General features: G+C 36.8%; 1 protein-coding gene across 1 annotated transcript in view; it reads right to left on the reverse strand.

The window, feature by feature from the left end:
* The window catches only part of RYR3 (ryanodine receptor 3), a 179,545-nt gene that overhangs the window by 14,258 nt on the left and 147,764 nt on the right, over positions 1-17,523 (reverse strand). The window contains exons 78-93 of the mRNA XM_088529281.1: positions 14,989-15,088; positions 12,270-12,379; positions 11,422-11,473; positions 10,670-10,726; positions 10,305-10,404; positions 10,135-10,214; positions 9,767-9,843; positions 7,121-7,194; positions 6,860-6,877; positions 6,328-6,408; positions 5,843-5,931; positions 5,543-5,671; positions 5,039-5,143; positions 4,338-4,419; positions 2,721-4,045; positions 389-447 (exon numbers count right to left, since the gene is read on the reverse strand). Coding sequence (XP_088385407.1) covers positions 389-447; positions 2,721-4,045; positions 4,338-4,419; positions 5,039-5,143; positions 5,543-5,671; positions 5,843-5,931; positions 6,328-6,408; positions 6,860-6,877; positions 7,121-7,194; positions 9,767-9,843; positions 10,135-10,214; positions 10,305-10,404; positions 10,670-10,726; positions 11,422-11,473; positions 12,270-12,379; positions 14,989-15,088 — 2,538 coding nt within the window. The remainder of the gene's footprint in view (positions 1-388; positions 448-2,720; positions 4,046-4,337; positions 4,420-5,038; positions 5,144-5,542; positions 5,672-5,842; positions 5,932-6,327; positions 6,409-6,859; positions 6,878-7,120; positions 7,195-9,766; positions 9,844-10,134; positions 10,215-10,304; positions 10,405-10,669; positions 10,727-11,421; positions 11,474-12,269; positions 12,380-14,988; positions 15,089-17,523) is intronic.

The following is a 17,523-nucleotide window of genomic DNA, read 5'->3' on the forward strand; positions in this document are numbered from 1 at the left end:
GAATGTAAAAGGTATTGAAGTGAATGGTTGAATGAAAGTTTTAAACTGCAGAAGTTAGTAAGGTAATCATAAATAGCAACAAAACGTCATAGAGTTCTTTCAAGAGTGGTGCTCATTTTCAAGCACTTTCTTATTGGATTCAAAAATTTTAAAGGATTATTTTTAAAGATGATGACTGTAGATTTACATGATTTACATGTGCAGTATTGTCAGGGTCCTCTGAAATCAAAGTACTACTTTGAAGCATGGGGCTGGACAGCCACCTCTTGCGGATTGGGCGGCTTTTCAAAACACTGCTCAGTGTTTGGAATACAGAGCACTGATCAGCTTCTTTCTGCTCATCTAATAGTAGCGAGAAGTAGCAAGGATTTAAAGAGCAAAAACTTACTCAGCCTTCTCAGATTCTGTTTTTCTTTCTGTTTCAACTTCTTTTGCTATTTCAGGTGCCTGCAAGAGCATTTTAACTGTCAGGATGGATCCTTTCAAAAAACTCTAATTACTGTTTTTAAGAAACAAAATAATTACTACACTATATTTTTTATTAATAACACATTTCCAGTTTTAAAATGTTAGATTTTTTTAAAATAGCTCTAAACACACTAGATTTTCACAGAAAAAAAAATCTAATAACCTTTTTATCAATACAGTGCTAATCCATACTCTAACTAGTCCAGTTGACTGAATAACTTAAAGGAATTATTCAGTGCTATCATACTGATTAGGTGACCAGTTGGGTAGGAGAGTAGCTTTATCCCGATCGTACCATAAAATACAAACATCACTCACAAAGACTCAGTGCTGTTACTGGATATGAGGAAAAGGAGCATCGTTTTGCCTCATTCCAAAGATAAAAAGGGGAACAATGTATTATATCAATGTCAGCATCAAAATCTGGAGCTGATGTGCATAGTTATGAAGCACTACAAAACCCAGTTACGTTGTCAACATCCACAAATGCCACTGACACTAGGCCAACATTTAAACAACAGGCACTTATGCAATATTTCTCCTAAACTATTTATCTTAGGTGGGCTGATGATCCACCAAGCCACTACTGGCACACCTCCCCACCACCCAAGCACTGTATTTTACAGTAGTCCCTTAAGACTGTCAAAAGCCAATAAACTACTGTACAGATGGCTGACTGCAGCAGAGAAGTGCAGGCCCAGATTTCAAAGGGTGGGGTGTTGGAAGAATGAATAAATCCATGTCTATCCTTCCTCTATCATATGTGCTCTGTTGTCCCCTTTCCAGGGTGAAGAGACTCAGCCTAAATAATTTCATCCACAGGGATTGTTCCAAACCTTTGATAAAGGTCCACTGAACTTCTAACTCTGGCACTTTTTTTTTATTGAAATAGCGGAATCTGGCCTGTCTTCGAGATATCAATATACCTTGGCTTCATGGTGCACAATGGTCCTCTTTAGTGTTCTCTGTTCCTTTCTTAACAATTCAAACTTCCACTCCTTTCACTTACTCTTTGATTTATCAAAAACTCACCTCACTATTCCTGCTTTTACTTATTTACTTCCTTATCTGCATGGTGCTCCACAGTGTTCCCTGTGGAACTTCTCAGAAAAAAACCTATGCCCTAACAAATCATTTCCATCATAAGGACGTACCCAATTTCACTGGTTATTACAGTATAGCCAGAGAAACTGCATAATGTCGCTGACCTTATGGCTATATGATTTTTTTTTCTCCCCACAATACAATGGTGAATTATATACAATTGTGTATCAATAGTAAAAACAAATCTTCAAAGAAAACTCTAGTTCAAAGAAAACTCAACATCCATTGAGAAAGTTACAAAATATTTACTCCAACCTCCCAAGCTCTTTAAGTTTGAAATTACATTGACATTACCTTTATGCTAAATGCTACGTGATCTGAAAGGAAAGCCATTTTCAGTTAAATAAAAAAATATTTCTATTTATAGGCAATAAACAAATCTTGGAGGAAAACTTCTAAACAGAATGGAAATAATGAAGTATGATGGAGGATTATGTTGAAAATATCTGGCAAGAATGCTATAAAGAGTGAACTAAATTTGATGAGAAGAAGAAATCTTTGAATTACAAATGGAAAAAAAATCTGAGATGTAGAGTGAAAAATAATGCCCAAACTGATAGAGGCATTGAGATTCTGACCTTTAGTTTAGGCCCATTTTAAGATAGAAGAACAATAAATTATAGATTACAGCCATGCTTAGTTTAGCAGAGTGAAATAAAGTGAAATGTCAATTGAATAGTGAAGGATGATTCTATGACAAACATTAATGTACCATACATTCAGGCAAATCATTTCGAATAATAGGAAATAAAAAGGACTTGCAACTAGAAGATGATGGCAAATAATGACTGAGGAAAAAGCATATCGTAAAGGTAATTGATATCAGAAAATAGGCAGTGCAGAATGCAGTATATAAGACTGTAAACTGTTTAAAACAAGAATTGTTCCTAGAAAGCTGTTAGCATGTCTTGGTTTGACTGAAGTCCCCATGAACAGGAACAATTCACTGCAGTGAAATCTAGACACTCTGGGCTGAATTTTTCTGCTCTGTGAGCTCTATTTTTCACAAGACTTCAGAATAGGAAGTATGTTCTCAGCCAATACATTTCTTCATCAGTCAACAGTCAAACGGCTCCATTACTAAGAGAATGTTCTGCAATATATTTGTATTATATTCCACAATGAAATACAAAATCTCTTGAACATACCTGTACTCCTTTTTTCTTACGAACTGAGTTTTCCAGAGAAGAAGGAATATCAGAACCAAGTATTTCTGCAATATCTCCAAGTCCAGCATCATGACCATGCTTAGAGCCACCTTCTTTCTTTGTATGAATGCCAAAAATGTCCGAGATGATGTCGCTTTCTCCCTTTTCACCCTTCACAAATTGCACAAGTTCAGCTCTAACGCCATGCTCAGCACCTTCAGCTTTCTCTGCATCCATAACATCATCATGGATTCCAAACTGGGTTGGGTCAGGCATGTCCCCCAGTATTTTGGTAACTTTGATGTTCTTGGCTCCTTCCACCAGGCCACCCCCAAATACAGTGCTCCAAAGAATCTGGAAAATTCCCCACACTATAGAAAAGAACAGTTGGAATATCCCTACAAATAGCATCCAGAAAAAGGAGAAAAACACTTTCACCATCTCTTTTACCGTCATCTTTCTAACTTTCCTATATTGTTTCCTTAGGTTCTTCAAAGTGACCATTCTAAAAAAGTTAGTAACATTCCTCTTCATTGCAGCACAGGCTACTGCAAAAGCTGAGGCTGATTCCAGGGACTTCTCTTCTTCCTCATCATCTCCAATATCCATTACATAACAAGGCTCTGCCCCCTCCTCCTCCTCAGGCCTTTCAGGTGAATCGGTTTCAGAGATCTGGGAGGCTAACTGCATTTCAAAGATTGTGTCTTCACAGAAATTCACAAAGAGCTCCATTTTCTCTTGCTCTCCGCCTTCATTTACAACATCGAATATGAACTGTCTTTTGGATTCCTTCACCTGTGGCTTCTCCCACTGCATTCTGCTGGACTCACTGATTTCAAAGTAAACTCTCTCGATTTTCTTGGCTCCGCCCATTATCTCGATGCGGCCCAGGTACGGCTCAAAGTAGTTCAGGACACTTTCTGCAGGTTCCAGCAGGCTCTGGAGGCGGGAATCGTTGGGCATATGCTCTGAAAGGTTTGTTAGCAACACTGCTACATTAAACCCTATGTCTTTGGCTGGTTCATGAAATCGTTCCACAAAATCAACATAGTTAAACATATCATTTTCATCAGCTTCTGCGCAGGATAGCAGGAATTCAATCTCTGACTGTATATATTGTTTCTGAGCTTCCATTGATTTCTGGAATTCTTTCTTGGAGATGATACCTTTACCATCGGGGTCATACTCTTTGAAAGCATCCGAGTTAGTTAGATCTTTTAACTTGAGAAACATGTCAAAGAATTTCAAAATCATTTCTACGTTGCTGGATGATTCCACAAGCGTGTCCACCATTTGTTTTCCAATAGTTCCATTTACAACATTACCTATATTGTGTATTAAAAAAAATGTTAATTTGTGTCTCTATATTTTAAGTTAGTAACTTCACATTCACACTGATGAAACGCCCATTTTCAAATTTAATTCTTTCAAATTTAATATGATTCAGTTGTAGCTCTTTTTCATGGCTATGTTCACCCAACAATAATTTTTAAATAATATGAAATAGCTTTTGTGTTGGCACCATATAAAAGCAAAGTTTAGAAAGGCTGATAATTATTACATTTTATGTTATGAAACTGTGAAAATAATATGTGATCATAAAAAAACAGGCCCAACCTTCGAGCAGAGACAGTAGCATTACTACCATATCCTTTAGCAGATCCAGCAGTTCTTTAAGCAATTCAATCTGAGCAGAGTCCTGGAATAAAAGTAGAGTTAATGTGGTTTTGTTTTGTTTGTTTGTTTTGTTTTATACTTTGTATATATCTATCAGGAAAATAAATACCTGTGGAAGAAATTGCATATAGCATGGTCATCCAAATGCAGTTCAGATATTTCAATATCATTTCACTGTCATTTTACTATGATCTTCTATCAGATCATAGGGTAACCTACTACTGGAGAGTAAAAGGATAACCTACTACAGGAGAGGTATCATCAACATTTATGTTTTAATAAAGCATTAAGGACTGCTGAAATGCATTTAATGGACAGTAAAAACTCTCAAACTTTGTTACTAGACAAAAGTAGTAGGCAAAATCTGGCAGTATTCACTTCAAAAAGAACCTGTCCTTCCTCACTTCACAATGACTTCCTAGTGGTGGAAGGCATTACGACTCCGTAACACTTGGAGATTGTGTGCTGCAGAACACGACCAGACCGACACGGATCCGTGGCCAACTTGAAGGGCTTACAACTAATAAGGAATATGTGCACAGCCAGTGAGTGCCAGTACGTTAACTTTACAGTTCTCAGCGTTCGCTTGACAGTATTTTATAAACAGATGCAAAAAATAATTACTGAAGTAGTGAAAATACCTGTGAAAGTTTCATCTGCATATTGGCAAAGACATGAAGAAAGCCAACCACTGCATCCCACAGCCTACTGTGAGCCAGACTCTGTTGGTTACCTATGCAAGGGCCCTAAAAAAAAACAAAAGCAAAAAAACAAAAACAAACAAACAAAAACAAACAAAACAACCCCCCCCAAAAAACCCCAAAAAACCACAGATAAACTTTTTTATTTATGTTTAGCCAAGAAAAAAATCAGACTCTCATGAAGCTACAGCAGAAAGCTTCCCATGAGCTTTCTTTGGTATCTAGTGCATAAAATCTAGCTTCTATCATGTTATCAGTTCTATCATGTTACATTTACAGCCATTCACATATTTTAATGTTAGCTTTACACTTGCCAGTGATTCCATGCAACCGTATGAAAATCAAGAAAAACATAGCCAAAATATATAAGTCAGGATAGGATCAGGCCACTTAAACATATAACATAAATATGTTCATACCTTCTGTTAAAATTTTCTTGTTTACCTGGATATATTCTGTAAGTGAATTGAATATTTGTTTGGTGACAGCCAAAGCCTTAGAGAAGTTACGCTGTCCTGATTCATCGATGACATCTTTTCCTGAATAGTACCAGTAGAAGTCACTGATTGATTCCTAAGACAAAACAAAAATGTTTTTATTTTCTACTTCTGGATTTTGTACCCAATATTTACTGCCTACATTCATAGCACCAAGAGTTGAAGCAGTGGTTCAAACATGGTATTTCTGTGTTGACCTGTTTTTCATAACAATAGCTTTTTTTTTTTTTATCTAGGTTTTCCTCACCTGAAGACGCAAGAGGTAGTCAACTGTACTGATGATAATATTTACTGTTGTGGTGTTGCCCATCTGAGTACGTAGGTAATTTTGAAAATCTGGAATAGTAAATGATTTGTGTTTGGTAAATATAAATGAAGAAATCAAAAACACAGGATTATCTTCATGTACCAATGTGGGAGATATCAAGTGTCCTCCCTGGGTAAAGAGACTTACTATGTGTACTAGAAATTGAAATATAATATATCACAATTTAAATTCTGAAGAATTGTTATCCACATGCCTTGCAATAGGCTCGGCAATTAATGACATGCATAAATTCTGAAATTATGTTAGAACATAAAATTCCAATTAAAATACACAATTCACATTTTTGGCATACCATTTTTCCTCAGAAAACAAGATCATCTAGTTAGAGGGAAAAAAAAAACCTTAGAATCAGTTCTGTTTAGAGAATAAAAACAATTTTCCCTAAAATTAATTTGTTAACTTACCATTGTTATGCCCTTCACAGAGCAGCTGTAGAAATCTAAAGAGATCTCGAGTAAATTCATCATGCTGCAGCACTTTTTCACCTTTAAATACATAAATACAGTGATGATGTGACTATTGCTATTAAGTGCACAAAACACATCATCTTAAAACAGCATCCTTTAAAAAGCAATATTATAAAAGCTGTCTTAAACTAAAGAGATAGATGATAATAATGAAAATAAAACAAACTATGAGACAGAAAAAGCACAGCCAAGATATTTAGCACTCCAAGGCATTCATGATTTTAAGAAAAAAAAAAGTTACTGGACCATATCTCTATTAAGTAAATGGTTAATTATCAATAAAACCATGCCTTAAATATGAAAGACACTTCTTTAACAAGCATCAAACTGTTCATTCAAGCTGCACACACAACCCACTGCAGACCATAAAGCTAAACCTTAAAGGATGTCTGGGAAGATGCAATTAAAGAAGATTACATTCTGTATTTGCAACACACAACAGCATCAAAATCTGTAAACCCAAACGTACCACGCTCACGAACGATGACTGTGGATCAAAGAAAAATAACAAGAATATAGGATAAGAAATTGGAAGGTACAACATTTATTTCTTAAAAATGATTGCTAAAGATTTTGTAAATATAAAGCGTATTCAGAACTCAAACTCAAAGATTATTTTTAGCAAGTCTATCAACAGGAGCTTCTAATCACAGTAAATAGCATTTCCAGTTACAGAGGGAAGTACAAATAATGTTTTAAGCTCTACTGGAATCAATTTTGTTCCACTTACGTGTTCCTTCTTCAGTAACCATTCCCAGGCCTTCTGCTTTATTTTGTCTTTCAAACGCATTCAGGTCAAGAACACTTATATTAAAAAAAGAAAAGAAAAACAGGAAAAAGTACTATAATACATAATGAAAAAATAACTTCTGCTAGGAAATGTCCAGAGGCCTTAAACAACTAGCCTTGACCCAATGTCATATGCATGGCCACATATTTACTTTAATATGCACATAAAATAGCTTGGGAGGAAAATAAAAGTCCAATGTCCATTTCTGAATATAAAACAAGTCTTAAGTCAGGTCTTAATATTTATTTCCAGTAATATAATCTAGGATTTCATGTATAACTGAAAAGAGGAAAAGGAACCTTAAATATTACTCTCTATATTGACTTAAACCTGCCTACAAGAAGAGCATCATAGAATCATAGAATCATAGAATCATAGAATGCTTAGGGTTGTAAGGGACCTCTAGAGATCATCTAGTCCAACCCCCCTGCATACGCAGGGACACCTAAAGCACGTGGCACAGGACTGCATCCAAGCGGGTTTTGAAGATCTCCAGAGAAGGAGACTCCACAACCTCTCTGGGCAGCCTGTTCCAGTGCTCTGTCACCCTCACTGTTAAGAAATTTTTCCTTAAGTTCCTATGGAATTTTTGATGTTTCAGTTTCCGGCCATTTCCTCTAGTCCTATCAGTGGCCACCACTGAAAAGAGACCATCCCCGTCCTCTGCACTCCCTCCCTTGAGGTATTTATATACACTGATTAGATCCCCTCTCAGCCTTCTCTTCTCCAGGCTGAACAGGCCCAGCTCCCTCAGCCTCTCCTCATAGTGCAGATGTTCCAGGCCCCTGATCATCCTTGTAGCCCTGCGCTGGACTCTCTCCAGCAGCTCCACATCCCTCTTGTACTGTGGAGCCCAGAACTGGACACAGTACTCCAGATGCGGCCTCACCAGGGCTGAGTAGAGGGGCAGGATCACCTCCCTCGACCTGCTGGAGACGCTCTTCTTAATGCAGCCCAGGATCCCATTGGCCTTCTTGGCCACGAGGGCACACTGCTGCCTCATGGTCAACTTGTCGTCCACCATGACACCCAGGTCTTTCTCCGCAGAGCTGCTCTCCACAAGCTCGGTCCCCAGCCTGTCCTGGTGTCTGGGGTTATTCCTCCCCAGGTGCAGAACCTTGCACTTGGCCTTGTTGAATTGCATGAGGTTTTTCACCACCCAGTTGTCCAGTCTGTCCAGGTCCCTCTGGATGGCAGCACAGCCCTCTGGGGTATCGGCTACTCCTCCCAGTTTGGTATCATCAGCAAACTTGCTGAGGGAGCACACTGTGCCTTCATCCAGGTCATTGATGAATAAATTGAACAGGACTGGACCAAGGACTGACCCCTGGGGGACCCCACTAGCCACAGGCCTCCAACTAGACTCTGCACCGCTGATCACCACATTGAAGTTTATTTTTCAAACATAGATTTTCCCACTAAATTATCCTTATTGTTATCATTTTGTTACTGTATATATTATATATTACTCAGAAGACATCAGAGATTCAAAATATTCCAGGGTCAAAACATACGTGTTTATCCTTCTGCTAACCTGGCATATACCAAGGATATCCTTGGCATATACCAGTCCCTAGGGTTTCTCAGCACACAATCAGAATACCGCCATTCAAACAATCCAAACGTAATCTTTTGATTATATAAATTTCCTCAGGTAAACAGTAATGCAGTCACTCATTTTAAGTTCTAACAACATCATTAAACAAAACATCTGTCTGTTACTTTTGCTTGTTTTTCAGTGTTTAAGTCACTTTACCAAAACCACATTTTAATGAGGCCCTGCAAGGAGTCTATACAACTGCCAATAATTATCAGTGCAGCTTCTCTTTGAGCTAGTCCTTTCTAAATTGTTGTGCAGGCACAGAAAGATGACAAGAGGGAGCAGATGACACTTAAATAGGCTGCAACTGTTTTGCAGTTGCTTCACAGCAATTGCTGTAGTGAGGTCCCCAGCCCTTCCTCAGTCTTCCTGCCTTTGTATAGACTTCCTATGAACTCCGAAACCTTCTGTTGCTTGAAAACGCTGAGGAAACGAGGCTGTCCATCATAAAGAGCAATTAAGGACATCAACGGGTTTCCACCTTCTTTATGGGAGTCCTTCACCTGACTTCACTTGAACTTCCCGTTTGTCAAAGTAAATAAACTACTACAGGCTTGCTGACCACATGCCCCCTCTAACAGACTGGCTAGGGAGGATTCAGATGAAGACACAGAGCTTATGTAACTTGTCAGAGATGTGTGGGATGGATAGCTTAGCAGAAATCCTCTGGCCTGCCTCCTCCTTCAGTGAAGGCTTTTATCCATGCTTAGAACCACCCAGCCAAAAAACTCCAGGGAGCTGGGATCAGTAAAGCAGCCATTCCATTTAATATGTCTGAAACTCCACACTAAGCCTTTAAGGGCATACTCCATCGTTCTCTGCTTTGATTTCTACCTTGGATGAATATTCTAAAAGATGAACAGATTCACAAAAAAAAAAGTCAAAAGCACTACAATCTCTGACTTCTGCAGTTCATATCTAACAAATGCATTTGCATTGGGCAATTAGACACCAACCTGACTTTAGTAATATGATTTATGTTTTACCTGCAAGACTGCATCAAGCCAGACAGACTTTGAAAAAACCCAGCATCCTTTTTCTCCTTCAGGTAGTCCAGCATTTTCTACAGGATATACATTTGGGAAAAAAAAAATCTATATTAAAATTATTGTAAATTAACAATTTCCTAAATTATCATTCTAAATGCATATCACTGGCCAGCAATAATATCATTGCTCATGCAAACAGACAGCTCGCTCTTCCCTTATTACAGCAAAACTACCCTGATATTTTTCATCATTTAACTTAAAATTAAATGAACTCTTCCTAGCACAACAACGCAACAGGACATTAAAATACTCCAAATGACTTCCTTCCTTTACATAAACAAGACACAAAGTAGTTTAAAAAATACCTGTTGAACTATGGTATTCCCACCATTTAAAATAGCAATACCAAGTTTTAGTGTTTCAACAACCATGGGTCCTGTATGACCTATCAAAATAGAGATACAGTCATTAAAACAGCAATTACAAATTATTTAATCAGAAAAGCAGACCAGAAAAACTCTTCATGCAACATCACCTTTGCTTGCACTAATCATCTGAAGGACCATCTCAGCAGCTCCACGATCATGCAAGCGAGCTTGCTGATAGAGAATTCTCTGTTTTTCCATTTCTTTCTCCTGGGTTTGGGAACAAAAATGAGAACAGAATACAGGCTGGAACTGGTTCAGGCAAAATATGGGGATTTGATGATGTCTGATCTTACTGAAGAACACCTGCCTCCATCATCCATAGGTTATTCAATTCCAGAACTTCAGAACACACAGTCTTTCCTTTATACGAATAATCTAGCAAAGCAACTCAACAGATACTGTGTTATCCTTGCACTTACTCTAATAAGCATATTTAATATGATGTCTTTAGACAATGAGATCAAAATTTTACCTCAAATGTCTTCTCTTTTTCTTCATCTTCCTCTTCCTCCTCTTCATCTTGACAACTCTTTTTATGTTAGAAATAATAAAAGAATAGAAGAAATAAGATTTTGCTTAGGATGAAACATAATGACTATTTGTACCTCAGTTTTTGCAGTATAAAAATGACTCTTCCAAGAAGCTTTCTAAAGCAATAATTCAAGCCATTAAGACTTAACATCCCTGTAATCCTAGATATTTGTGCTCAGCCACACTAAGCAGCTTATTTTCCATAATATACGAGTGGGTTTCAGGCTATTTATCCAACTACAGACATCCCTCTATCTGTAGGTTGCGTTCTCGTGTCTTATCTCTATTTCTATCTACAACATTTATGTTCCCCGTTAAACTCTTTTCATATTTAAGTGCCAAGTATAATCGACACATTAGAAATATTGACTTCTTTTGACAAACTTCAAATAGTAGCTCAAAAATAATTATCCAAATAACAAAGGTAACTAATACTGTTAAGATGTCTCATGAGTTATTCTGTACAAAATTAAGTGCCCATTGATAGCAATGTGATTTGCTTACTACAATTTGATAACTGTATTTTAAAGTAAGAAAATTCTTACTATATATGTCTGAACAGCATTTCTTTCATTAAAAACACAGCAACTATCAGTTTTAAGTAGTTCACATAAGAGACAGAAAGCTTAGAAAGGTTTTCAGATAAACAGGAAGTACCTGAGTGGGGTGAGGGGGAAAGCTTGAAATATTTACCTTTGCCATCATCGCAGAATAGGCAATATATAAAGGATCATCTTCTAGTTTGCTGTAAAGAGGAAAAAAACTAGTTTAATTTTTATGAGGTAGTAATTAAGAGCTGTCCTACTGCTACTAATATGTAAGTTCCATTTTTATTAGAAGCACTCCTTGAAATCTCACTGTACTAAAAGAATCCTATTATGAATGTATTTCGCAATGTCATACCAAATCTATATGACTTTTTAACTGAACAGTTTACAGGTATGTTTGGATATCCAGTTTAGTCTTACGTACATAAATGACTAACTGGCTGATGCAAGTCAATAAAAGCGTTCTGGAAATATTAATTATAAATATTCTTATGTTTATTAAATATCACGGGTTAAAACTATAGTGTAATCAAAGAGAAAAACATACAAAGCTCTGGAGAATTTTGCTACTTATATGAAACGATCAACGGCCTAAACTGTTCTGATCAACAGCCTAAGCTCAATACATAAAATGACAGTCACTCTAATAATCAGTGGTATTTTAAAACCTTTTCTAACACAGCGAATAAAATGTAATGAATGGAAAACATGTAAAGTACAAGCAAAGCATGTTGCATTCCCAGCAGAGACTGGAGGGATACCCTGAATGAAACAACCATTCCAGTTGACCTCACGTTTTTATGAGAATTCAGGCTTGGTTATTTCTCTACTGGGCATTTAACAAGTTTTATGGATGTCAAAAATATGTCAACCTTTGTCTGAAGATAATTTTCATACTGAGGTTAATACATGAAAACACCAATAAAAGGAGTAGAAAATTGTTCACCAAGGACAATACTGTCCCAACAGCAGCTAAAATTATCCCTCTTTTACCTTCTCTCTGTGAGAGCACTGCGACTAAAGTAGAGGATAATCTGATGAAGTGGATCAGGCTGTTTTTTCTCAGTTTCTTCCTCTTCCTCTTCCTCTTTTTTTGGAGATGTCTGTGTCAAGATTTATTTTAGAACATAAGATTAAGCTTTATGAGTTTTTAAAAAACAATATATGCGTATATAAATTAAGCTCAGAAAAGGATTTCTTTTTTTTTTTTTTTTTTTTTTTTTTAAATGACCAGTTTGTATTAACTTCCAGTATTCACCTTATTGAGCAGCTTGCAGCAGAGCTTGCAACATTTTGTGCCTGTATGACTAAGCAGCACAGTATCTGACTCTGGTATTCTCATTTGATGGCAACATAGTTTCTCATTTGCAAAGTATTGGGAATGAGACAGTGAAAGTGTTACGCAAACCTTATTCAGCAAAAAAAATATATATATATAGTTAGGTTTCCAAGGGACCATAATTGAAATAAAGCCCAAACTCAATTATTTAGCAAAATTCATTGGGGAATTTAACTGTTTTTAGAGACTATCATTAGGTGCATATCACTACTATTTCCTATAATACTTTCATGCATCATAATATCTAATCTTGATTCAATAAATTTAAGAACTCTCTTACTATCAACTCCAAATTTTTATTTTTACAAAACATATCCAAAACTGGACTGGATAAAGAGGATATTCTTTACATGTACTCTCACTTGTACGATTTATAATGCAGGATTATTACTACTCTTAATATCAAGGTACGAACAATGTGTCATGATAAATATTTCCTTCTTTGCCATGACTTAAAAAGAATAATCGGCTTTATCATAAGAATAACAGCAAACCTAGTACAAAATGTAATAATCATCAAATTTCAATGTACCTTCCTTTTTTAACACTGAAAAATCTCCTTGGGATCTAGGAAGCCACTTAATTCAACGTGTTTAGATACCAAGCAGATAGGCCCCTTAGAAATATTTTAGACAAACTGAGTACAGAGGAGAAGGAAAGAAAGGAGTCGCCTCAAGATTAAGGAACAGAGTCCTGAAGTTTGCCAATCCCCCTTCATCAAGTAGGTGCATAAACTACTTTTGCTGAATATGGCTGCATACATTTATGTCTCCCAATGAAGTATCAACAAGAAAGAGCAAAACGAATTTGGATTCAAGCTGAAAATGTTAAAATTAAATATTAAGCACCAACAAAAATTTGAAAAAGGGGAAAAGCCATCAGTTGTGTCAAGCTTTAAAAAAACAGTAGTTAAAATATAGGAACATAGGAATTAGCATAATGACAAATACAGACCGACAGTTCATCTGATCCATTTCTGTTCCCAAGAATGAGTGTCACATCCTTCGGCCAGAGGCACAAAGCACCTTAACGCACCTCAGTGTGCATATATCACACAGTAAATGTCTTTTTGACCACAGCAGATAATGACCTCATGCCTTGAAGCACAAGGATTTTATAAATCTATGCAAATGTATAAAGCACATAAAAATTATATATATGTTCTAATAGATACATAAAATACAGACTGAAGTGGGCACTGAAAACCATGCCCAGTTACGTCAGTACTTACAGCCAAATCCTGAACTAGTTTCTCCTCAAATGAATATTCCTCTGTTTCTATCCAATAGTTCTGATAGCCATGGAGGAAGAGGTTAATAGAACGGTGCCTGGGGGGGTTGTGAAAGGGAGATCAAGAGGGGTAACGGAACACAGTATAACAGCTCAGGTGGTTAATGATTAGTAAGGATACGTGTTTGTACAATTTTGATCCTCTGATTGGTCAGTGAAACAAAATGCAAAATCTAACTAACATTCAGAGAAAAAACTAAAAGTACTCCTGACATTCTTCCTATTACATACATATATGTTAGTTTTCATTCTGAAGGCTTTGGGAGTGCTCATTTACACTATACATGAAATTTCAGGACTGGAGCTTTAATACAAGCATGGGAGAAATATAGATGTTAATACACCGAGAATGAGTGGGGAGGACTTACAAGTTAATCAAACTAGGACACTGGGACAGCAGAATATGGCTGCCAATAGCAAAATAATACCAAGTTTTTATCCCACATGTTATCTGTGGACACTCGCTGCCTTCTTCTGCCCACACAAGGCTATCCTCAGCTGCTCATCTGTCAGCTCCAAATCAGGGCAGTAATCATGTGTCCTCAAAAAGCTGGATTAGACACGCACAAGAGCTGCACTAGAAAAAGACCAACTCTAGAAAACTGCTAGGCATATTGATTACTGCTATGCAGTTTGATTAATTTAATTGTACAACTATACACAGAAAACACAGTTATGAGAACAAACCGCACATAAATCTAACCAACCCATTCCATGTTTACACTGTCTTTGTGAGGAAATTCTGTTTGGAGGCACACTGAGTGAATCCTGCGGAGCAAGGCTGTTGCCCACGTCTTGCAGCACTAGCAGAAGCACACAGACTGCCTTTGGGCAAGGTGCAGGGGCTCCATGTGCCACGACCTGCCCAGATGTAACGTGCACACAGATTATCCTCATACTGCTTTTGTAACTGGGGGCTATTCCGGCAACCCTCTGGGGCCGCTTGCTTATTAAACTGAAAAACTGACCAATCAGAATCCCCACTGAAAATTGTACAAATTCATGTTTTATGATAACATCACATCATGGCTGAGAAGGAGTAAGTGTGCGCATAAGGAAGAGGCTCTCCACAAGTTACATTACCGTTAACTTGAGTATAAGCCTGTCATACTGAGTTTTTTCATGTACTTTTTCCAGCCAAACACGTTGAAAGGTGCTCAGGAAGAAATTGCTAATTTTGTGTCTGAAGAAAAGCATATAGGTTTTCATTGAAGAACTAACAACAAAGGCACAAGTTAAGTTCAATGAAGTAGTCAGAAAGAATGGTTTTTCAAACTGTGTATGAAAAATTTCCATGTATAAATTTGCTGTATCTATGTGCGTATACAGATGACAGACAATAAAACAAATAGTCAGTAAATTAATTTCCTTAAAACGTCAAACACTTAAATGCACACATCAGAGAAAACATACTTATCAAATAGAACGCTTTTTCAAAGCGCTATACATATATTAATTAATGAACAGAGAACACAAAGAATTAGCATAGGTAATTTCACCAACTTTTTTTCTTTTTTTCCTGGAGAAGCAATGTATTTGAAAATACAATGATGATTCCCTTTGTATCTAACGTACTTCTCAGAACAGGGAGCCCTTGGAATATGATTGAAGATCTTACAGTAATTTCACTATGAATTCTTAACCTGCTGTTTTAACTAAGACCTTCACATCTAGGGACATCTTAACCTCCCAAATATCTCACTGAAGTTCCCAAAAAATGATATATATTCTCATGAAGAAAATGGATAAAAAATGGGAGACTAACATTAAAGTATGTTGAAAGCCACCTAAACCTCAGAAAATTATCAGAGAAAAAGAGCCCATTGTCTCCTGAAGATCATAATCTTTCCTAGGCCGAGGTGAAAGGATATTGCCATTATCAGCTTCCTTACTGCTCTTTAAATTAATTGCTCCTATCATCAAATTTAGAACCAACTCTCCCAATGCAATGCTGTAGCAACACGAGGAAATGCACAAGGTAAGGAGGGCTGTATCTGAAACTGTGGCTTATGGAGCTCTGAGAATTCATCACACTGCACTTGAAATAAACTCCCTAGGGTTCAGAGATGGCTTCATAACACAATCCATTTCAATGATGGACGGATAGTTACGTATGCAATTAGGTGCCTAATAATGTGACAGTCTTATTTTCCTGACAGAATTCTAATATTTATCTATAAAATCTGTGTCTAACAATATATATAACTTTGTTCTGTTCCTACTAATTGAAAAATAGAAGCCCAAAGTGTTTTTCATTTTGCTTGTTTTGAACTTTGGATACCAAAATATGTTGGCTATAATAGTTTCATTGGACCGCACTTTTAGAGTCTGCAAGAAATAATAACAGCACAGATTTGTCTCATATTCAGACTTCTTAGTACTGGCAGTAAACTCCAGCATAAAATCTACCAAAAAGGGTGAAAAGAACCAACTTCAGTCCTTTTAACACAGAAAGGTGTATGAAAATTACAGATAACATGAATATTAACATTCATATGATCTGTAATTTTCATTAAAATATTTATAAATCAAGAACATGGCTGTAAAAAAATACTCAGTTTTACTGAAATGGGTTTTCATTCTACCACTTCCTCTCATTTCTCCAAACACAACTCTTGAACATGAAATAGCTGATGGCCTCCGAGCTAGACAGATTGGTTTTAATCTTTCATTTAAACCTTTTCATTTCTGGCTCCAGGAAGATTAGCTGGTGGAGGGAGACACAGAGGGTAGGAAACTGTTTTGAGAAATTAATTATAGTCTAGAACTATAAAACTAATTTTTGTAAAGGAAATATGTGTGCTTTTTTTCTCTTCACCTGGCATTTATTTATCTTGTCACGTGAAATCTAGCTTTCTTCTCAGTATGTTAGTGACACAGCTACAGAGCTGATGTCAAGCATGGGCACAGGTGTTAATAAAGGCATTTTTAAATGAAAGGAAATGTTTTTATTAAATATTTTGTGAGCAATCTTTAAGGAGAAATATACATCACGAAAGGTGAAATAGTGCAAAAGAAGCAAATGTCATTGAATGCCTGCCTATGCCCTATCTGAATAAAAAAAACAGCTTTGGTGAGAATGAACAAGGTAAGTGTATTCTATTCCAATGTAACATGGACTTAATACTCCATTTAAAGCAGTCGATAGATCCAGGCACAGGATGCACTTTATCTCAGACTTTGCAGTATCTACACTCAGCTGGAGAAGGAAGCAGAGCACCACACGAATCCAAAACCTCATTCTGCACTGCTCTGTCCTCAGAGCTGCTTTAGATGCCCATGACATCCTGACGTCAGAGCCCTCACATGACCTACAGGCCAAGAAGCATTCCTTTGCAATGCAACAGGAAAGAGGAATAGCCATAAAAAAGAAAGTTAAAAAAGCAAAGATTATGAACACAGGTGAACAGAGAACAAAAAGAGCAAACAAGTAGAGGCAAAAAAAGAACGGAAGCAGCAGCAACATTTTAACGTAGTTTTCAAAGATAATTACACAGAATGGACAAGACAACAGCTGGCAAAAATGAAGCATTTGGTTTTTGGAGCAGTGTAATTCCTATGGTCATTCTCCCCTCTGATTATGTGTTTTGAAAAAAAAAAATTCTTACTGCGAGCAAC

This window comes from Tinamus guttatus, unplaced genomic scaffold (genome assembly GCF_059628265.1).
Source record: "Tinamus guttatus ecotype Peru unplaced genomic scaffold, ASM5962826v1 Tinamus_guttatus_pri_ptg000327l, whole genome shotgun sequence".
Taxonomy (NCBI): domain Eukaryota; kingdom Metazoa; phylum Chordata; class Aves; order Tinamiformes; family Tinamidae; genus Tinamus; species Tinamus guttatus.